This window comes from Myotis myotis, unplaced genomic scaffold (genome assembly GCF_014108235.1).
Source record: "Myotis myotis isolate mMyoMyo1 unplaced genomic scaffold, mMyoMyo1.p scaffold_m19_p_20, whole genome shotgun sequence".
Classification (NCBI taxonomy): domain Eukaryota; kingdom Metazoa; phylum Chordata; class Mammalia; order Chiroptera; family Vespertilionidae; genus Myotis; species Myotis myotis.
Window position 1 is genome coordinate 352,432 of NW_023416325.1, and position 21,787 is coordinate 374,218.

Genomic DNA, 21,787 nt, shown 5'->3' on the forward strand with positions numbered 1-21,787 from the left:
TTCATCTTTTTCTGTGGTTGCTCCCAGCAGCACTCTGGAACACAAAAAAACTGCCGGTTCCAGAACCCACCCAAGAATCTCCGAGCTCTGGCTCAGGGAAGTTAAGGCTAGCCTGAGGTGACACAGCACGTTTTGGCTTAGAACAAACACAAATAGTCTGGCTCCGGGTCCAGGAATTTTCCTCAAGTTTCTAAGTTTCATTTTTTTTTTTCTCTCCAACAGTCTTTTAGCACCAGCTACGCCCTAGGAAGGTCCTAATTCATCCAGCCCAGAATTAGGTGCGGTGCAAAGACCCTCGAATCCTCACTTCCTGAGACAGGTGCTGCCATAGCCGGTGTACACATTAGGAAAACTGTTTAACCGAGGGGCTCAGAGAGGCCATCTGACCGGCGCCAGACCACCTAACCGGGGAGCGGAGTCTCAAATTCGAACTCGGGTCCTCCCGCGGCGCCACTCGCGGAAGCCCCCAAAGCGCGCGTGGCTTGGCGCAGGGCAGGCTGGCGGCGGTTGGAATCCTGAGTGGAGTTGGAAGCCGGGCCCGCTCATTTGCATGCTAATCCCCAGAATGCTTCCCCTCCCCTCCTCCTCCCCCGCCCCCCCCCCTCCGCTTCTCTTAATGGAAACGCTCAGTTTGGAGTTTGGAACCGTGGAAAGTTTGGAACACACACTTCGCTCCTTCTTTGCAACTGTGGGAACTTCCCGCCCGCACACGCGGTGCCTGCAGCTCAGAGCTCCAAGCCGGGCGGCCCCACGGCGGTCGCGTTTCTCCGGCAGCAAACCTCGGTGTCCAACCCGCGTGCGGCATCCTCCTCGGGCCAACCGGGGACAAAGCGCCCAGGCCTGCCCGCGGGGCCTATGGCCCGAGCGCCCCGGGGATGCTCCGGCCTCAATAGGCCGAAGGGAGCGCCCCAGACCCTCCAGTACCCTCACTTTCCAGGGGACAGTGCTGGGGCGCGCGGATCCCTGCTCCGTCCATCGCCCTGGCGTCTATGTTGTTGCCTCCCTGAGCTGTTGACTCTCCGCTCCCCGGGCACAAGGCTCGGCGTGGGGTTTGGGGGAGAGGCTGGACGATGGCCTCTTCTCCCAGCTCCCGGACGCTCAGCCCCTTCGGGTCGGTCGGTGCGCGGGGTGCAGAAGCGGCTCGGGAGGTTCGGCCTGCCCCCAGCCAGGACCCCGGGCTCTCTTTAGGGTTGGGAGCGGAAAGGCGACTTCTGGGCATTTCGCGCATCAAAGGTGGGCTCTGAAGGGTAGCCGAAGCCCGTTTCCCTTACTGGTGCACATCGAAAGCTAGGGCTGGGGGCCCAGATCTGCACCCCTCAGTCCCCCTTCCCCCACCGGTCCGCACGCAGCCACTTTCGGCGGGGAGGGAGGGGCAGTGGGACCTGGTTTGCTGGCTCGGCGCTTCGTTTGCATTGGTCCGGGGGGGCTGAGATTGCAGCCCCTAGCCCCGCGGGAGGGGTGGGGAGGCGGGGGCCGGACGGGGGCTCAGCTGCGCTAGCATTGGCGGAGCTGGAGAATGGGGGGGGGGGCAGGAAGCGGGGGAGCGGAGCCGCGGGGGGGTTGTATAAATAGGGAAGGGGGACGTGCATCCTCGCTGGGTGAGGGGGGGGCGCTCGGCACAAAGAAAGTGGAAAGTTTGCAGCGCGGGGCGGCCGGTGCCAGGAATCCGGGTGCGCACGTGCAGGGCCGGGGGCGCCGGGGACCCCCCACACCAAGCTCGCCTTTTCTTTTTTTTCCTGCAAGCGAGAAGGGGGGTGTTGTTGGTATCGCCCCCTCCTTCTCCTCCCCCCAGGGGTGAAAGTGCAAGAGGAAGTGCAGCCGCTGCCATCTTTCCTCCGCTCCGAACACACGGAGCCCGGGGCCGCAGCTCGCCGCCGCCTTCGCCGGGCCCGGGGAAGGGCCCACCCTGCCGCCGCCGCCGCCCGCCCGCTCCAGCCTTCGCCGCCGCCTCCGCCCGCCAGGCTTCGGAACCCAGCCCGTGCTGCCGCCCGAGTGCGCGCCCTGCCGCCGCCGCCGCCGCCTTCGCCTTTTGTTTCCTCTGCTCCGGCGCCCCCGCCCCGGCTCGCGCTTTGCAGGGGACGCAGCGCGCGCCCCCAGCGGGCCCGGGAAAAGCCGCGGCGCGCGCGCCTGCGCGGCAGACCCCTCCTCCTCCCCACGCGCGCGCGCCTGTTGGCTGCGCGCCGGCGCCGCCTGGCGGGCGGGAGGGGAGGTGGCAGGCGAGTTTGCAGGAGGGGCGCACCTCTTTGCTCTGTTACCCCCGGAGGTAGACCAAGAAGGGGAGGCGGGCGGGCGGAGAGGAGAGAGGAGCGCGCGATCCAGCAGGGGTAGGGGCCGCTATGTGGGGGGTGGTGCGCCCTGCGGTCTAGACAGTACGATCCGGGCAGGGGGCGTGTGCGCTCGGCGCACCTGCGACGCTACAGAGCCCGGGGCCGGCACGTGTGGGGAGTGTAGACACGTCCGCTGCGCCCCTCTTGTTCCTGCCTAGGGGAAGGGAAAGGGGCGGGCAAGCGCCGCGGCCGGGTGTGTGGGGAGGGGGCGGCGGACATGGAGCGGGTGAACGACGCTTCCTGCGGCCCGTCGGGCTGCTACACCTACCAGGTGAGCAGGCACAGCACCGAGATGTTGCACAACCTGAACCAGCAGCGCAAAAACGGCGGGCGCTTCTGCGACGTGCTCCTGCGGGTGGGAGACGAGAGCTTCCCTGCGCACCGCGCCGTGCTGGCCGCCTGCAGCGAGTACTTTGAGTCGGTGTTCAGCGCCCAGTTGGGCGATGGCGGAACTGCGGACGGGGGTCCCGCTGACGTGGGGGGCGCAGCGGCGGCCCCGGGCGGCGGGGCTGGGGGCAGCCGGGAGCTGGAGATGCACACCATCAGCTCCAAGGTGTTTGGGGACATCCTGGACTTCGCCTACACTTCTCGCATCGTGGTTCGCCTGGAGAGCTTCCCCGAGCTCATGACGGCTGCCAAGTTCCTGCTGATGAGGTCGGTCATTGAGATCTGCCAGGAAGTCATCAAACAGTCCAATGTGCAGATCCTGGTGCCCCCTGCCCGGGCTGACATCATGCTATTTCGTCCCCCTGGGACCTCAGACTTGGGCTTCCCTTTGGACATGACCAACGGGGCAGCCTTGGCAGCCAACAGCAATGGCATTGCAGGCAGCATGCAGCCCGAGGAGGAGGCAGCTCGGGCAGCTGGGGCAGCCATTGCCAGCCAAGCCTCCTTGCCTGTGTTACCTGGGGTGGACCGCTTGCCCATGGTGGCTGGACCCCTGTCCCCCCAACTGCTGACTTCCCCATTCCCCAATGTGGCATCCAGTGCCCCTCCCCTGACTGGCAAACGAGGCCGGGGCCGCCCAAGGAAGGCCAACCTGCTGGACTCAATGTTCGGGTCTCCAGGGGGCCTGAGGGAGGCAGGCATCCTTCCATGTGGCCTGTGCGGGAAGGTGTTCACTGATGCCAACCGGCTCCGGCAGCACGAGGCCCAGCACGGTGTCACCAGCCTCCAGCTGGGCTACATCGACCTTCCTCCTCCCAGGCTGGGTGAGAATGGGCTACCCATCTCGGAGGACCCGGATGGACCCAGAAAGAGGAGCCGGACCAGGAAGCAGGTGGCCTGTGAAATCTGCGGCAAGATCTTCCGTGATGTGTACCATCTCAATCGGCACAAGCTTTCCCACTCGGGGGAGAAGCCCTATTCCTGCCCTGTGTGTGGGCTGAGGTTCAAGAGAAAAGATCGCATGTCCTACCATGTGCGGTCCCACGACGGGTCTGTGGGCAAGCCCTACATCTGCCAGAGCTGTGGGAAAGGCTTCTCCAGGTGAGAAATGGCACCCTCCCCCCATGACCTCTCTATTTCTGACCCGTGGGGTAGCTCCTTGCCAAGATCTGGGAGGGTGGGGGTCACTTGACCTTACAGAGGCCTGCCTGGTTTGGGAGTGTTTTAACGGCCCTGCTTTTGAGATGGTGCGGCCAAGGAGCTGCTTTCTCTTCCCCAGGGAAGTTCTCTGGCACTAGGCATGCCCTACTGTCTCTTCCTTGGGGTCTGGTGGGAAGGGGCCCGGATTCCTCAGGCCACAGCCACTGGGCCTCACCATTCTTCTCCCTGGGCTCCCTTTGTGTTTCCGGCACCAGGCGTGGGGCCCCCTCTGGGGGCGGGAGGCTGGGCTCCTCCTGCGACTTTCCCCGCTTGAATGGCTGCCGGGGGAGACGCTGAAACAGAAACAAGTGTATGTCAGACTCCTGACACTGCTGTGCCACCACCTCCCCCAGCGCACAGCACAGCGCTGGCGACCATAGATCAGTGAACTCCAGCTTTGCCCCGCACAGCCCCCTGGGCACACAGCTTGGCACCCAGAGTCTCTTCCTAACACCGAAATCTTTGATCAGCTCTGATCTGGTGGCTCCCAAGCCTCGCTGACCCCACAGGTCCCCTTTATGATCTCAGGACATAGAGGAAGGGGCAGGATGGCTCTTAGATGCACTTTTTAGTGGTCCTGAGAGGGAACTGAGGACTTGTCTGGGAGCGGAGGGTTGTTTTGTTCCTCCTCTGAAGAGAATATCCAGAATAAAAGGCTGGTTTTAACTTGCCTGGATACTAAGGACCTTGTGTGTGGAACCCAGGGATGGAGAACTCCCTCAAAGGGGCCCCAATCAGGAACCAGTCTTACCGGTCAGGCAACCCCTGCCCACCTGCTCTGGCGGGCATCTGGCTTACCAGCCCAGCTGGGGACTTAAGGCTCCATCCCTTGGCCTCTGGGGACTGAATTCCATCTGGGTGGCATTCATTGGCTGCCACGGCGGGAGAGGCTGGGGGAGGGGAAGACTGAGTTTCTAAGGGGCTTTAGTCTGGACAATGAATCACACATACCCCCTCCCGGAAAGGCTGCAGCAAGGCAGCTTGCCTCATTCTAAAGCCACCTCCTCAGGGTCCTGGAAATCATTGAGCTTCTGTGGGGGAGGGAGGTGGGTAGGCAAGGTCAGAGACAAACACTCACTTCCCTTCCCTCCAGAGAGGCCTGGGCCTGTGGAGCCAGAGCAGGGTAGTGAGGCTGTCTTTGTCATGCTGGGGGGCGGGGGAAGGGGGGAAGGGCGTGCTCTCCATCAGGGTTCGGGCAGGGTTGGGGGGTCTGGCCGGTCTGGCCAAGAGTGCAGCCCCCTTTTCTGAGGTCTGATTTTAAAGTCTGTCTTGGTTCTCTCTCTTCCAGGCCTGATCACTTGAATGGACATATCAAGCAGGTGCACACTTCTGAGCGGCCTCACAAGTGTCAGGTAGGGGTCGGGCCAGGGCAGCGCTGGGCTGCGAGAGAATGCTGCTGTTCCCACAGGCCGGCCACGAGCCAGCTGACGCGCGTGCTGGGCCACTGACTGACCACCGCTTGGCACACCTCCTCCTCTGTCCCTCCACCCTCCGTCTGCTCTTCTTTGTTCTTCCCCTTGGCCCCCTCCCGCCACGGCTGACGGCCCCTCCTTCCTGGTTGTTGGGTCCTGGTTCCCACCCTGTCTCCTGTGTTGCTTAGCTTCCCTTTCCTGGTGTTGGCCAGCTCTGTGGATGGTGGGCCACATGGCACACGTGTTGCCCTGGGGGCACTGGCACCCCACTGGGCCCGGCTTCTGGTTCTCAGCAGTGTACAGAGGCCACATGGGGAGGGGGGTTGGAAAGGGCTCCTGGCGGTCCAGCCAGCAACGCTTCCCCTTGTCTGTCAGGCAGCCCGACCCAAGTTGGAGTCCCTAGAGGTCGGCAAGGGGGGGAGAGGGTGGGCGGTCTGATCTCCAAGCACTGGCACCCGTTTCAGCCTCCTGAGGACTGGAGAGCACGGTGGTTTCCTCTCCTGTGAGTGAGCTCTTTGCGCAGCAGTCGGTAGGGAAGGCCGGGCGAGGTTCTCACCCTCGGTTTGTCTGCTTGAGTAATACCTAGGGGCCCTTGGCACCCAGAAACTTGAGTGTCCTCTCTTGGCCACTGAGCATTCCTGTGTAGATGGAAAACACGCCTCTCTCTTCTTGGTTACCTCCCCTCTCCGGTGCCAAGTCCCCGCCATCTGAGGGGGCTCCGAGTTGTGGGGTGCTTACTGCAACCTCTGGGGGGTACCCGCTTCTCTTCATCCTGTTGGTGGCAAGGAGGGAGGGCTCAGGGAGACCTGCAGTGAGGGGTGGACGTGTGGCAGGCAGGCCAAAGGGCCCCCGGGGCCAGCGCGGATGGTGTTCACATAGCGAGGCGAGGTGGCCTCCCCGGAGGACGCTAACCAGGGTGGGGCTGCTGGGGTCCATCTGTGCCTGGTTGCCTTCTCTCTGTCTCTCATCTTCTCGTCACAGAGCACATTCAGACTCTCCCAGGTAGTGTGCTGAGAGCCTGGCAGAGTAGGAGGAGCCCAGCGGGCAGTGGGGCTGAGCCCGGTGGCCTGGGGGGGTAACCTGCACTCTCTGCCCTTTTTCCAGGTGTGGGTTGGGAGCAGCAGCGGCCTGCCGCCCCTGGAATCTCTTCCTAGCGACCTGCCATCATGGGACTTTGCCCAGCCTGCTTTGTGGAGGTCGTCCCATTCGGTTCCTGACACCGCCTTTTCCCTTTCTCTAAAAAAATCCTTCCCAGCCCTCGAAAACCTGGGCCCAGCACACTCCAGCAACGCTCTCTTCTGCCCAGCCCCTCCGGGATATCTGCGGCAGGGCTGGGCCGCCCCCGAGGGCAGCCGGGCCTTTCCCCAGTGGCCTGTGGGCTAGCCTGGCCTCCCGGAGAGGGTTTTCGGTGGAGGGACCGGGAGCGGCGGTTGCTCTGAGACCCTTGCTTTTGGAGAGGCCAGCGGAGTGGTTCCCACCCACCACGCCTGGCTCCTCCCAGGGTGGCCTGGAGTCTTTCCCAGCTCAGGGACCCCAGATGGGACAGCAAGAAGCTCCTTGGTCCCCACCCACTCAGGCTCAGGTCCCCCTGGAGGTCCCTCCTTGCCTGGGTGATGGTGGAGGTTGGTGCATTCCTGAGAACTAAGCCACTGGCTTCTGTGCTTCCCCTCCGCCTGGCATCACCTCCCCTAAGGCAGGGAGGGGTTTTCTAGAATGGGGCCTGGCCACCCCTCCCCCCACCCTGGGAGTGAATGCCCCACCAGAGGAGATGCTGGTGCCACTCCAGCTGGGTCATCCCCCGCTGCCCTGCGCTTCCCTTCCCCTCAGACAGGTCCTGCTTTCATTTCTGGCTAGTGAATTAGACTTTTGTGTTTTCGAGGTTTATTAGCAGGTCTGCTCAGGAACTAGACTAACCAGTAGCTTTGTATTGGGTCACCCCAGCATATAGCTTTGGGGCTGATAAAGCAGATGTATGTAGACGCCCCCTCTTGGGTCCTGTTGGTGTGCCCTTTAGCCCCCGCGGGCTCCGTGGGGTAACAGGAGTGATGATAAAAGTTTTAATTCTAACATTTGAGGCTTTGTGTGTTTTGTCCTTGGTTTGTGTCATAACACTGACATCATTGTCCCTGGGTGTCCACGCCCTCTCAACCAGCCCTCGGGCAGACCTGCTGGCCCTGCCTCCAGTCCATAGCCAGAACTCCTCTACCGGTGACCCAGCAGGTAAAGGCATGCTGGCTCTCATGTGCGGGGCTGGCCCATCAGGTGTGCCTGGGCTTGGTTAACCAGCAGGGGCATCTGTTTTGCATGGAGTATATTCTAAAAGCCTCAGAGGTGACTATCGCTCTCTGGGAGTTGGTTCTTTGGGCCCCTGGCAAAGCTGGGCATGTACCTCGCAGCCCCTCCTGATGCCACAGAGGACGGAGAGCCAGTTACCAAGGCTGGGCCACAGCTTGAGTGAAAGGGCTAGCCAAATGTCAGGGCATGAACCCTCAGGTTGGCAGTGACACAGAAGTCGCCTCAGGGCTGGGCCTGAGAGTCCTTAACTGGCGGCATCTCTCAGTGCCGTGGGCTAGGACATTTCCCCCTTGGAGCTCAGCCTAAGTGGAGAGGCTAGAGCAGCTGAGAAATCTCCCATTGCTTCCAGTGGCCCCACTTCTCAGGGGCTAGTGGGGGGCTTGGGCTGGAGGGGTAGCTTGTTAGAGAAGGAATGCTAGAGGTGGGAATAAGGGAGCTGACGCCGGGAAGAAGGGCGCCAGCAAGGCCTCTGGTGCCAGGCCTCCATGCATAGCCCATAGCCTTCCCCAGGGCTGTGGAGAGATTGCTTGGGACATCCCCTGAGGCTGGCCAACTTCAAAGCCACCCGAGGGCAGGTGTGATTAGTTCCTGGTACCATTGGGCTCTCTTTCTGAGCTGCTCCACCCTTGGGAAGAACAGCACTGGGAAGTCTGGGATAGGGAGAACCTGGGGGTGTGGGTGGGGAAGTGAGCATGTCTGGGGCTCAGTGTGGAGTGGTGATGAGCAGACGTAACCCAAGCTCAGGTTGGCTGGGCTGGGAGCTGGCATTTGTGCTTAGCAATAGCAGGCTGCCTAAGTACAGGGCAGCCGTTCCAAGCGCCACCGGCAATCAATGGCTCACTGCAGGCTCACTCTTGTCCCATCAGGGTCCCTCTCCTCCCTGTCTCCTGGAAGGGAAATGCCTTTCTCTGGAGTTGCCCCCGCATGGAGGTTCTGGGTGATCCCCTCTTTGATATGTCTCCCCTCAGCCACTGGCATCTGTCCCTCCTCTCCTGGGTCATGTGACCAGCCTCTTTATGTCCTGTGTTCTCTGACCTTCTGGCAGGTGTAGACTCAGACTCACACACTTGCAAGATTCCCCCAGAAAACTTTGGGGACTCGGCCAAGAAGGGTCAACTCTGGCGCAGAAAAGCCAACAATCGCTCCAGTTTGGCTTTGTCACACGGTGAAAGTTTTTGTTGTGCTTTGTGTCTTTTTCCCAGCAGCAGATTTACATTCCTAATGATGTTTGCCCAGGCTGAAGTTAGCCTTCATTCCTGGAGAGATCATCAATGGAGGATGGGTGGGGGGAGCCGGCCTGGTCTGAGATTTTAATTTTGCTTAGCTAATCCTCCAGCTGGATAATCCACTTGTGGATAATTGAGGTTTGGCGGTCCATTATCTTTAGCCAGCAAAGTATGACAAGCAGTGCTTTAAGGGACAGGTCCCAAAAGAAGGCTGGCGAGAGAAACAAGGCATCTCTTTCATATCCGTCTAGTGGCACCCTCTCCCGGGGAACTCGGGAGACAGTCCTGAATGCGCGCTTTCAGCTGCACGTTCTCACACCTGGGCCATGTGTTGTTCCTTTGAGTTCCGAGGCACAGGCCACATGGCCTCTCATCATTGGGTAGGTGACTGGCTGGCAAAGCTGGCTCTTGACTGCGGATAAATCGACAGGTGCGCCCTCCAGAGGGTGTTGACAGCAGCCCTTGCTCTGGTTCACAGGCCGGGGGGCCAGGTGGAGATTCAGTCTCTCTCCCCCCTCACTCTGGCCTATAATTGGGTCTAGCGGTCCCTTAATGAGGCGGGGCCGACCTGTGGCCATGAGACCAAGCACCCATGATGCTTTCTGAGGCACCTAAGTGTTCGCGTTCCCCTGTACAGTCCTGTCACCTCTTCCTGCCAGGGGAGCCCTGGCCACCAAATACACGGTGTTAAAAAGTCTCGGCACCTTTCACTGGCGAGAAGCGACCTCTACTGAGCCTAGAGATGGTGAGGGCACAGGCTCGGGTGACTCACAGGCCAACTGTCCCGTGTCCTCTCAGGGCCTCCGTCTGCCCCGCAGGACATCAGGGAAGACAGGGACCCCGGGGCAGCCGGAGGGATCGGTAGGGTACTGGGCTGGCATGGCAGGGTGTTCAGACCGCTGCTTTCTCTAGTAGCCGAATGTGCTTTGGGCAAATCACTTTCTAAACTCAGCTTCCTCATTTGTCAAACGAATAAACTCAATATATGAAACAAATAAAAGCGGTCTTTTGTTAGTATACATTGTTCTGTTCAGATTTGTAACGTTTACTTAAAAGATAATGAGAACAGCAAGGCCTGTCCTGATACACACAGACACTGGGGATTAGGGTAGCAGCCATGGCATTTGGCCTGCACAGTATCACGTGGGTTTGTTTCTTGCTTTTGGTTGGACAGTAAGGAGACAGATAACTGTACTTGTGCAGTAAGGAAATAGGTGAGTGTATGTGATGACTGCACTGCTCACTTACCTTAAGGATCTCAGGATATGCTTCTGTTAAACAGACACAGTAGGAGCAAGTTAGCAGGGTAGTAGCAGGTCTTCAGTGGGTTAACGTTCGATCTGTAATGCTCTTAAAGGGGCAGGCTGCTTTCTCTTGAAGTTCTACAACAGTAAACATACACAGAGAAATGAGAGACTCGACTAGGACCCCGGGAACACTTCCATAGAATCAAAATAGCCGGAGAGTCACCGGACTGAACTCTCCTGAGGACTTTCCTGACATTCCGTGGCCCCCAAGGCCCGTGCAAGCCCCAGCTGAGGAAAGGGTGCTGGGGGGAGATCAGGGACTGAGGCTGAGTCAGGTTCCAGACACAGGAAATGCCCGGGGCTTGGGCCTGCCCTCCCAGGGTGCGGGTGCTGACCCTTATCACCTGAGTCATCTGCCCCTGGGACCTGGCCATGAGTTGGTGGTCACGGCACAACTTTCTGTGACCGCACTCTTGGGAGGTGATAACACAGCCTACCCCGGAAGGCTACTGTAAGGATGGACCTGGTGAGATAAGTGCCTCTAAAAGACTAAGCGCGGTGCCCGCCTGGCACGGAGTGAGTGCTCGATCAATGTAGGGTAGCATCACCTTCCTTGTTCTTACCAGCACTTCCCCAACTTAACATTTCACAAATGCTCCCAAAGCCTCTGGCCCGCCTTCTCTCTGCTCTTTCTCCTGTTAGCAGCATGGACGCTATCATGTTAGGGGCTGCTTTTTCAATACAGACTCGCGAGAATATGGGAGTAATCTATGGGCTTTGTCCTGCTTTTCCTTTCCCTGTGGCCAGGACGAACATTCACTTTTGAATAAAGGGAATAAATGGAATTCTTTGTATAAAGCAACTAGGGAAACCCAGGATAGAGAACAGGAAGACTGTTTATATGCCAGGAACTCTTGTGTAAATTCCCTTACAGTCAATGCATCTGAATGTTTACAAATGAACAAATGCATCATCTTCGTTTTGTAGGGGAGCATAGTGTGCCGTGCTGTGGTAGTCATGGGAACCAGGAATTCCAACGCCAGTGTCCCGTGTGGGCAATCAGAGCAGCGGGCTGGCCTGTGGGGGAGAAAGCCTAGGCCGTGTTCTGAAGCTCTCTGAACAAGGAGTCGAATGCGTCGGCCAGAAGTGGTTTTGTTTCGCGGCACGCTCGGTGAGGAGTCAGGCGCGGCATGCCAGCTTTCCCCTCATCCCGTTTTCCTTTCTGCCCGCAGACCTGCAACGCTTCCTTTGCCACCCGAGACCGTCTGCGCTCCCACCTGGCCTGTCATGAGGACAAAGTGCCCTGCCAGGTGTGCGGGAAGTACCTGCGGGCGGCGTACATGGCGGACCACCTGAAGAAGCACAGCGAGGGGCCCAGCAACTTCTGCAGCATCTGTAACCGAGGTAATCTCCCTGCGGTCCCCTCACTTCCAGAGGCAGGGCCTGAGCTCGTGTGGGCGGCTGGGGGCTCTGGACCACCCCGCCTCAGACTCCATCCTGCGCACGGCCGGCCTTCCCTTCCCACTGAGTGATAAACGGTCCTCGCCCAGCTAGCTGCTTGCCACCCCTTCCGTCCCAAGAGACTTAGGATGTTTGGAATGGGAGTTCCCAAGAGATCAGCAAGTGGGAACAGGACGGGTATTGTTCCCAAGCTTTGCCCGGGACATCTGCTGCTCAGGTGGCAGGATGGGTGCAGTTGGAGAGACCACGGAAGTGTTGATGTTGGTGAGAGAGTCACTAGACCCCACAGGGGGGAGAAAAAGGGTTCCTGCTTGAGAGCTTGGCTGGCTGGTTCCCTGGCATGTGGAATTCAGCAGCCAGGGAAGGAGGAAGTTGAGTCTAGCGATGGATAAGGATCAGAAAAGAAACTCTGTATGTAGCACAAATGATCAGAAGAAAGCCCAAACCCAGGTAGATTGTGGCCTTGACCAGAAAGGAGCGTGGAAGGTGTTCTGAGCAGGGGAGTGCGCTTGCTGCTGAGGTGGGCCGAGGCGGTTCTGGCTCTGGCCCGGGTGTTGTGTTGGTGAAGTCAGGCCTGTCCTGGGTCTGAGCTTCTGCCAGGGCTTGTCCGTCAGCGGTTGGAAGGGCTGAGGTTTGTGTTTTGCACACGCAGTGTCAGTGGAGGAGGCTGGCGCCACGTCTCTGCTGGAGGAGGTTGGGCAGCTGCCGGTAGTGGGTGTGAGGATGCTTCTGCACGGTGTGCTGGCTCTGGCCGGGTGTGGACTCTGCTGGGAGTCCTGTATCCTGGGACACCCTTGTCTTGATGCTTCTGGAAGTGTTGGGTGTGGCTTAGTGGATTGAGTCCTAAACCAGGAATCAGGGGGGTTTAGGGTTTAAATCCCAGCCGCTTCCACCTCACCCCTCTTCCCTCTAAACATCAGTTTCTTCATCTCTTAAATGGGGTAAGGACCCCTCCGCCCTTGTCCACCTCACAGGGATGTTGTGAGGATCCCGGCACACAAAGTAGATGGAAGTTAACTGAACCCCACATGGTGCTGCACATGTGGGAGGCCCCATTCTTACACTTCGTAACTGTTAGGAAAGACGCGCGGACACCCTGGCTTGGACAAAGCAAAACAAACATCCCTGCTGCCCTTAGCTGGAGTCTCTGGGTGCTGTACTGTCTCCGTGCGCCCCGAGGTCGCTGGTGGGGGAGACTGTGGACAGCTGGGTGTTCCTGCTGCCCCTCCCTGAGACTGCACACTTGGGGTTTGCCTGAAGGCCACTGGGTGTCACTGTCTGCATCACCAAGAAACCTGTAGGAGGTGGTAATAAAAGCTGCTTAAGCATCTGTCCTATTTTCTGACATGTCAACAGAGCCCTTCTGGCAGGAATTTCCCCCGGGTAGCAGGCGGTGGGGTTGTGCATACAGGGAATTATCGGGGTGTAGCTGACCATCTTGACCATGGCTGCCCCAGCTCTAGAAAGTTTTCTGTCTTGTTTCATCCTAATCTGGCTTCCTAACAGCACCCCCAAATAATGCTAAACCTGCCACCACATGCCATCCTCTGGCCTTTTGTCAAGTTTTCAAGGTTGCAGTTCTCAGCCTCAGAACTGCGGTCAGAGCCCAGAAGCAGGAACCAACGGGAGTGGAGAAAGATGCTAATGAGGAAACCCAGAAAGCCTCCCCCGGATTGCAGAGTGGGGTGAGGATGGTGGGAGATCCAGGGCCACAACCCGTGGGGGCTCAGCTCCCCAGGAAAGAAGAGCTGAGAGCAGCAGGGAACAGCAGGGCAAGTTGGCCCAGTTACAAGACAGCTGATGTGGCAAAGCCAACAACTATTGTCCGTGGGGAACTGTTTTTCCTGGGGCTGGGAAAGGCCTTGGGCAGCAGCCCGCAGGCTCCGTGACTGGGATGGAGACAACGAAAGAGTAAAAGTAGAGGCCACCTTATCTCAGAGAAGACAAGACTACATCTGGATCATAAGCTAAACAGCTTTGGGTCAGTCAGAGCAGGAAGTCCCATTCTTCTAAGAAGATAAAAGAGGGCTCTAGTTCAGCCTATCCTGGGTACTCAGAAGGAAGAGAAGAGAATTTCACTTTATGGGAAGAGAAGGAACAGGATTCTACCTCTGGACTCATTTCTTGTGCAGAAAAAGAAAGAGACCCCAACAGGGGGGAAAAAAAAAGGAAAGAACACCAAAGAGGAAGGCAGTTTTTCCAGGAAGAAAATGCCACCAAAGATATCAAGGCACCGGAATCAGAATGCAGAGAGTCTGGGTCATCCTTTGCCCTGCCCGCCACCTGCCACCAAGGCTGTGAATTCAGGGAGGAGCTGAACCAATAAGTGGATGTTCTTAACTCTATAAGGGTTTGAGCAAAGGCTAATGTCCAGCCAGCTGGTCAGATGGTTGAGATTGGATCAAATGAATTTCCAAATGCCCTCTGACATGCTTCAATCCCAATAAGTCTTTTTTTTTTTTAAATTGATTCCGGGGGGGGGGGGGAGGGAGGGAGGGAGAGAGAGAGAGAGAGAGAGAGGGAGAGAGGGAGAGAGGGAGAGAGAGAGAGAGGGAGAAACATCAATTGGTTGCCTCCCACATGCGTCCTAACCAGGGATCGAACCTGCAACCCTTGGAGCATGGGACAGTGCTCCCACTAACTGCACCACACTTGCCAAGGCCCAACAAGTCTTAAGCAGTCAACTTAACTACTAATGGATCTGCCATTTTCAGTCTTTGCCTGTGAAGGATGGAAAGATTAGAGGCAGCCTGGCTGCTCTAGTCCCACACTTGAGCACATGACCTTGTCTTTGTCCTAGAGACTTATCAAGATGCGGGTCAGACCTTCTGGAGAGGAAGATAATTTGTAGTGGGAAGATGGTGAGAAAAGTTTGTCCCCTCATTTTCAAGTTGAGGATATCAGTTAAGTTGATCAGTGGGAGGGAGAAAAGGATCCAGTAGGTCACCATAGTTTTCTACCTTTCTTTTAAAATTTCTGTAGCAGGTTCTTTGTATATATGCATATGTACCAATGTGAGGAAGAGGGGTTGCTTATTGAGAATGTGCCTCTGACAGAGACAACATCTGGTCTCCAACATCACTGCTTAAAAGGTAGAGGAAGTCTTTTCCCAGAGGTGGGCATACAAGTTGTTACCAATGCCAGTCTTGGGCGCAGATGGCCTGCCATTCTCTGAGCTGACACAATCCAACTAGTGCTCCCATCTGGCACCGCTCAGTTGAGTGTGGCCTCTCCAAGGTTTGGACAAGGAGAAAGCGACCCCTGCATGGATGGGAAACTTGCAAAGAAAGGATTTGCTTCTCGAGTGTGAAATGCAGCGCGACAGACAAGGAAACGCAGTGGAGGAGCAGGGTAGCCCTTTGGCAATGAAATCTTCATCTCTAGAATGTGAGGGAGGGCGGCTTGGTGGTTGTAGTGGAGTCACGTGTGTGCTCAGTGTCTCCATCCTTCTGGTGCCTGGATCCAGCCGCCTTGTTGGTTCTTGGTTAATCAGAGGTGAATGGGCAGGTGAGTTCAGAATTCCAACTAAATGTTTCTGACTTAAAAGATGTTTTCTTCTCAGAAACTCAGCTTCTGTTTTAGCTCAACAGTTGGCTGCTGAGTTGCTCTGTGTTTAAATTCTGGGCTTCACGTGGCAGCTGTAGATCCACTCCTCCCACCCTGCCATGTGGTTCTGCTATATATAGTGCTGTCTGCAGCCGGGTAAAGTCAAGAGGACCCAGCCATGTGTTACTCAGCCCGTTTTTCAGGAAAAATAAGCAAGTTCTCATTGAGCATCTGCTGGATTCCCCTGGTACATAGCTCTTTCCAGAAGGAGTGACTATACTAATTCCTGGTGCCCCTTCCTTCCTTTCCCCTCCCCTTTTACTGCCGTGGACCTGCCTGGGGACACCACACCACCGCAGAGGCCTCTCCAGGGATGAAAAACAAAGAAAAAATTTCCCTTCTACAGTGGCGGCATCGTATCATCAGAAAGTCCCTGATATCTATGCTTTGCTGAGTAGGGGGCTGAGATCCTCTTTCCCATGAGCCTCTTCGACTCATTCCTGACTACATCCTTCCTTTCAGGAATGTTCATAAGATAAGCCAGTCTTCCCTGTAACTGGCCCCAGGCAGACCCCTCGTCACAGCACAGGACAGCTCGCTCTGCCAGGCAGGGCAGGACACTGGCCCCTGGCCCAAGTGGGTCTGTGAAGGAGCTGTGTCAGGAAAGGAAGGAACCTTCACTCAATCCCCCATTTCCTCCAGAGCCACCAAGCACTGTTGTCAGGGGAGTGTTTGTTAAATAAGCTTCCCACACGTCAGTGGCTTCCATTCTAATGGAAGAGAGATACATGACTGTAAATGGTGATCACGAAACCGACTGCAAAAGTCCAAGGGATGTTTCTAGGGCCAGGGCCAAGACACAGGAACCATTAACAAGAGTCTGCCCCACCTAGCTGGTGTGGCTCAGTGGTTGAGCATTGACCTATGAACCAGGAGGTCACGGTTCGATTCCTGAGTTGCAGGCTTGATCCCCAGTGTGAGGTGTGCAGGAGGCAGCCGATCAGTGATTCTCTCTCATCATTGATGTTTTTATTTCCCTCTCCCTTCCTCTCTGAAATCATAAAAATATATTAAAAACAAACAAAGAGTCTGCCCAGTGGTTAAGGACCACGTGGCCCTGGGGTTGGAGTCCAGGCTCTGCCATTTGGTAGCTGTACCTGTGACTGCAAGTTGCTTAACCTCACCAAGCCTCTAATTTTGTAATCTATAAAATAGGTATAATAATTCTCAGCTCATAGGGTGGCTGGGGGAAATACTACAGAATACTGCATGCAATGTGCTGGGCCCTGGCACACCATCACCACTTGCTGAAGGTGAACTTTTTCTTTTTTGGCAAGAGAACTTTTACTGGGTAAATTACTCGGGTCGAAAAATCCTAGAAGAAATGGGCTTAGGAAACAAGTTCTGGAGGGAAAGGAAGGACCCTGGGAGCCTGGGAGTGAGGAAGCTCATGGTAACTTTCACTATCGTTCCAAAGGCCATGCCAGTTCAGACTTTTTAAAGGGAGTCTTGTGCAGACATTACACAGTACTTCCCGCCTCTGACCTGTTAGTCATGGATCCCATTGTTACCCTGTAAGTTTAAAGGGGAATGAAAGTACCTGAGAACATGTCAGCCGTCTGAGTGAATGAAAGGACATCAGCAAGGCACTGGCACTCCACGTGGGCCTTATGCTAGAAAGCTTCGCTTCCTGCTGAAGGCACTTGCTGATCCTTGGCCACGAATGGGGCTCGATGACACAGCTTCTTCCTGCGAAACCCAAGCCGAAATCCTTTGACCTGCCCACCTGGTTCCGTATCCTCAGGCTTGTGGGTGGTGTGGAAGTTGGCCCCAGATCTGCTCTTCCCAGCCTGAGATATCACACAGCGCAAGCTGACTGGAGCATCTGGGTTGGGCTGGAGTGGCCCCAAGATGGCTGGACTGTCCCTTCCCCAAAATAAAGGCAAAGATCATCCCTGTTTTTCCCTTAAGTGAACCCGATGGATGCTCCAAAAGTGAACCACAAGACCACCATGAATAAGAGATGACTACACTCCTTTAACGTGACTTCCTATTTTTCTTCAAAAAGTCTATAAACAGTTACTAAATCCAGTTATTCTGAAGGTGGAAAACGTAGGAACCTAGAACATGTCCTAAGAAATAGAAGCAGGAGTGCTCCTGGAGGCAGTCCTTTGGGATTTCATCTGGCCTCCGTCTGATTTGTGGTACCTTTTGCCTTTACAAGTGTTAGCAAGCGTTCTGTGGCTGGCGGCCCGTGGCGGCCCGTATGCTTTTCTGACTCCATTTCTAGCTGTGGTCCCTGCAGCTGACAGGCTGTGGGACCACTCAAACCACTCCTTACTGAGGGCCAAGCAAGCCTAGAGGCGTTTGGCCTTTGGCCCGGCCGGGGCAGGATCTGACCATCCGCCTGTCCAGGCGGCTGGCCTGGGCCCTCCACCGCAGCCTGGCAGAGTGGGCTCTGCAGAGGAGCCCATTCGAGGACAGTGCCATCCTTCATCCTGAGCCAGGTGGCTCCTGTGGTTGCAGCTGCTTTTGAGCCAAGGCGGGCCCCCTTCTAGGTGCAGCTGACCTGGGAATGCTGGCCAGAGCGGCCAGAGGAGAGGCGTGGGGGAAGCAGAGAGGTGTCTCGGTGCTGGCCGCGGGATCTCATCTCCTTTTGTCTTGTTTAGGTTTCTCCTCTGCCTCCTACTTAAAGGTCCATGTTAAAACCCACCACGGTGTTCCCCTTCCCCAGGTCTCCAGGCACCAGGAGCCCATACCGAATGGGGGAGCAGCGTTCCACTGCGCCAGGACCTATGGCAACAAAGGCAAGCGACCCCTTGCTCTGCACTTTGCTTCTCTGCGCAGACTGTGTTGTGGGGGCGCTGGGCCGGGTGTGGGGAGGCGGGAAGGCTGCCGGCTTGCTGGCCGCCTCAAGGAGGCTCAGTGATCTGAGTGGCAGTGGCCTCCAGGACAGAGTCACAGAGGGTAGCTCACTCCAGGGCAGGGAGTGAGGCTTTAGGGCCCTGCCAGGATCCAGCCCCCGCCTCCTCTTCCCCAGCCCTCCTCCCTTGCTCCTGGCCAGCCCTGCTGTCTGGAGCCCCCGCACAACATGTCCCAGCCCAGGGCAGGAGGAGGAGCCCTGCATGATGAGTTACTGTGGGCCTGTCTGTTGCCTGTGGCCCTGGAAGGGTGGTGTGGAGCTGTAGCTGAACGCTTTCTCCTTTGTTCCTGCTGGGCAGGGGGAGCCCAGGGCTGGCTTCCCCCTTCATAGGTGTGACTGGTTGCTGTGAGCCCCTTTCCATAGGGCCTCTGGCTGTGTCTGTGAGATGCATGGCGATAAGTGAACTACCTGACTGCCTCTGAGTTGGTTTGCACAGAGCTCCCTCAGCCCTACCTTCACTCGTTGATTCCGGTTGTTTTGTGGTCTTTTTACGTTGTGGTTGCCTTGGGGATGATGCCAGGGGCTTGGTGGATGGCAGAGATGGCATGCTCCACGCTCCCATCACAGACCTCCCTAACCGGCATGGCTCTCTGAACCCAGGCAGGAAGCTGCTGATTGGTGGAGGACTCCACTGTGGGCCGGGCAAGGCAGAGCAGTGAGGGTTGTCTGGCGGTCCAGCTTGTCCCGGGCTCTGTGTGGGACAGCCTGCCAGCTGAGTTGTTCAGAGTCGCTTTAGTCTCTGTGCTTTGGCCACTTGGCCAGGAAAGGTTTTGGCAGAAGGCAGGCGGTGAGGGCAGGCTTGTGTTTGCAGCCCTGGAAAAAGGACTGGCTTCTGTCTCCGCCATCTTGGTGTCTGCTGACTTGAGGATCCCCGGCTCTGGTTCTGCCTTGCTAGGGTGCAGCTAGTCTGGTGCAGAGGTGAGGCCACTGACATCCCTGCTCAGCAGCATCAGAAAAGCCGTTTGACCTTCAGAGGCACCCAAGACAGGGCCTAGGAATTGGGGGTCTTTGAGTTGTTCTGGGGAGAAGCAGTGGAGGTCCCCTCTCTGAACCCCCTTCCTTGGAGCAGGCTGAGATGATGATGAGCGATACGTGCGCACCTGCATGAAGAGTCCTCCGCGAGGGAGGCTGGCAGCCCCAGGGCCCTGCTGTCTCACGAGCCCCGTAGGTGGTCAGACCCCCAGGCTGACCAGCCGCACCTCGGTGGGTTCTGCCAGGACCGTGGATGGCTGCCGACCGCCCTCCACAGGCCTGTGAGCTGGTCCCTCACAGTCCCTCCAGGAGGGGCCCGCTCCAGAGCCTGGCCTCATCTCGCCTCTGTGTTCTGTTTTCTCCTAGAAGGCCAGAAATGCTCACATCAGGATCCGATTGAGAGCTCCGACTCCTACGGTGACCTCTCGGATGCCAGCGACCTGAAGACGCCGGAGAAGCAGAACACCAACGGCTCTTTCTCCTGCGACATGGCGGTCCCCAAAAACAAAATGGAGTCCGACGGGGAGAAGAAGTACCCCTGCCCCGAATGCGGGAGCTTCTTCCGTTCCAAGTCCTACTTGAACAAACACATCCAGAAGGTGCATGTCCGGGCTCTCGGGGGCCCCCTGGGGGACCTGGGCCCCGCCCTCGGCTCACCTTTCTCTCCCCAGCAGAACATGTCTCTCCTCGAGTCCTTCGGGTTTCAGATTGTGCAGTCGGCGTTCGCCTCGTCTTTAGTAGATCCCGAGGTTGACCAGCAGCCCATGGGGCCAGAGGGGAAGTGAGGCAGAGGCTGCGTCCCTGCGGGGATGGCTGTCCGGGGACTGCTGAGAAATGCTGTGAATGCGGAGGGAAGTGATGTCTTTGGGTTCTGTAGCTGAGAGGTTTTTATTCGTTTTTAAACCCCGCCCCCACACCTTATCATCCCATCCCTCTCCACCCCCACTCCCACCCCCCCCCCAGTGGTCTTTAGATAGATCCTCATCTGATACTCTGCAGAAATGTCTGTGAGGCCCAGCACAGGGCAAGGGCAGGAAACACTACATAGGCCTTCAAGGGCCTTCAAGGCAGCACCAGTTCCAATTTCTCCTTTAGTGAGCAGAAGCTGGAATCCCTGGTGCTCAATTCTTAGTGACCCCCATCCCAAACCCACACCTGACGGCATTCTGGGACCTCAGTGATTCTGGTCCCCTCCCACTTCGCTAATCCCTCATTCCCTCATCTCATATCCCTTCAGAGAAAACACAGTAAGGTCTCCACCCACGTATACAACTCTGATGCCCCACTGTCTTGAAGGAAGCTGGAAGCCTACAGCATCTTATGGACCAGGGGGCGAGTGTCCTCCAAGAGCCCCCTGAGCTTGACCCTTGACCTGGAGGGCCCCAGAATTTTCTGAGCCCTGCTTGGAGTCTAGCATTTTGCTACTAGGACAAGCTTAGCTGTTGAGGACACTCCCACCCCAAATTCCAGTTCTTACGTGATTTTAACCATTCAACTTGCTGTTGGGTTTTAATTCTCTAATTATTATTATTATTGTTATTATTTTTTAGGACCAGTTGTAGTGAATTGCTACTGAAAGCTATCCCAGGTGATACAGAGCTCTTTGTAAACCGCAGTCACAGGTTAGGGTTAGTATTAAACTTTGTTTAGATGTACCATAATTAACTTGGCTAGTCGATTGTTTGGAGTCTATGGAAGAAATAGTTTTATGCAAAATTTTAAAAATGCCAGTCTGGTCAGGGAGGTAGGGGGTTCAGTGCTGTTGGGAGGCAGGAAGACAGGAGAGCTGGCAGGTGGGGACATTGTGTACCTCAGTTGTGTCACATGTGAGCAAGCCCAGGTTGACCTCGTGATGTGAATTGATCTGATCAGACTGTATTAAAAACCTTAGTACGTTACTTTCCCTGCTCCCCGAGTCTGGTTTTTCAGCTGTGAGGGACCCAGAGGGTGGGCGGTCCACGCCCCTGCACCTCGGGTGGGGAGGGGATCCCAAGAGACCTATCTTCCTCTTCGTGGCACCGGTGGCACTGGGACTGACAGGTAAATGTTCCCACGGAGGACTGAGTTGCCAGCATTCACCCAGTAGTTCAGTGGTTCTCAACCTTCTGGCCCTTTAAATACAGTTCCTCATGTTGTGGAATTATTTTCGTGGCTACTTCATAACTGTCATGTTGCTACTGTTATGAATCGTCATGTAAATATCTGATATGCAGGATGGTCTGAGGCGACCCCTGTGAAAGGGTCGTTTGACCGCCAAAGGGGTCGCGACCCACAGGTTGAGAACCGCTGTATTAGTTCAACAAATATTCGCTCCTGTTGTCTCCACTGCTGTATGCCATGCCCAGCCTCAGGCCCTGGGGATACAGTGGTGAAAGGATACCCTTGTGAAGCTTAGTGGGAGACAGTTAACAAGTAAGCCGATTTACCTTGAGTTCAGATAAGGAGAAGTCCAAGGAGTAAAACTGGGCAAGGCAGGAAGGTGTGGGTGGGGGTGGGACTGTGGGAGAGAAGATCTGGAGTCAGCCCTTGCTGGTGTGGCTCAGTGGATAGAGTGTTAGCCTGTAGACTGAAGGGTCCCGGGTTCGATTCCGGTCAAGGGCATGTACTTAGGTTGCAGGCTCCATCGTTGGCCCTGGTTGGGGCATATGCAGGAGGCAACTAATCAATGTGTCTCTCTCACATCAATGTTTCTCTGTCTCTCCCCCTCCCTTCCACTCTCTCTAAAAATCAATGGAAAAATATCCTGGGATAAGGATTAACAACAACAACAACAAATTATGAAAAAACAAAA

At 56.6% G+C, this 21,787-nt stretch overlaps 1 protein-coding gene across 6 annotated transcripts; it reads left to right on the plus strand.

Moving 5' to 3' along the window:
- Window positions 1-2,514: 2,514 nt before the first annotated feature.
- PATZ1 (POZ/BTB and AT hook containing zinc finger 1) lies at window positions 2,515-20,894 on the plus strand. 6 transcript variants are annotated; one of them, XM_036353207.1, is made up of 5 exons: window positions 2,515-3,815; window positions 5,203-5,266; window positions 11,327-11,498; window positions 17,771-17,908; window positions 19,363-20,894. In XM_036353207.1, exons 1-5 carry the CDS (start codon window positions 2,545-2,547, stop codon window positions 19,779-19,781), a joined length of 2,064 nt encoding a protein of 687 aa, XP_036209100.1. In that variant the 5' UTR covers window positions 2,515-2,544; the 3' UTR covers window positions 19,782-20,894. The 6 variants fall into 6 exon arrangements, with proteins under 6 accessions (XP_036209100.1, XP_036209101.1, XP_036209104.1 ...); XM_036353208.1 differs by having other exon boundaries at window positions 19,366-20,894; XM_036353211.1 differs by having other exon boundaries at window positions 17,836-17,908; window positions 19,363-19,496.
- The last annotated feature ends 893 nt before the right edge of the window (window positions 20,895-21,787 follow it).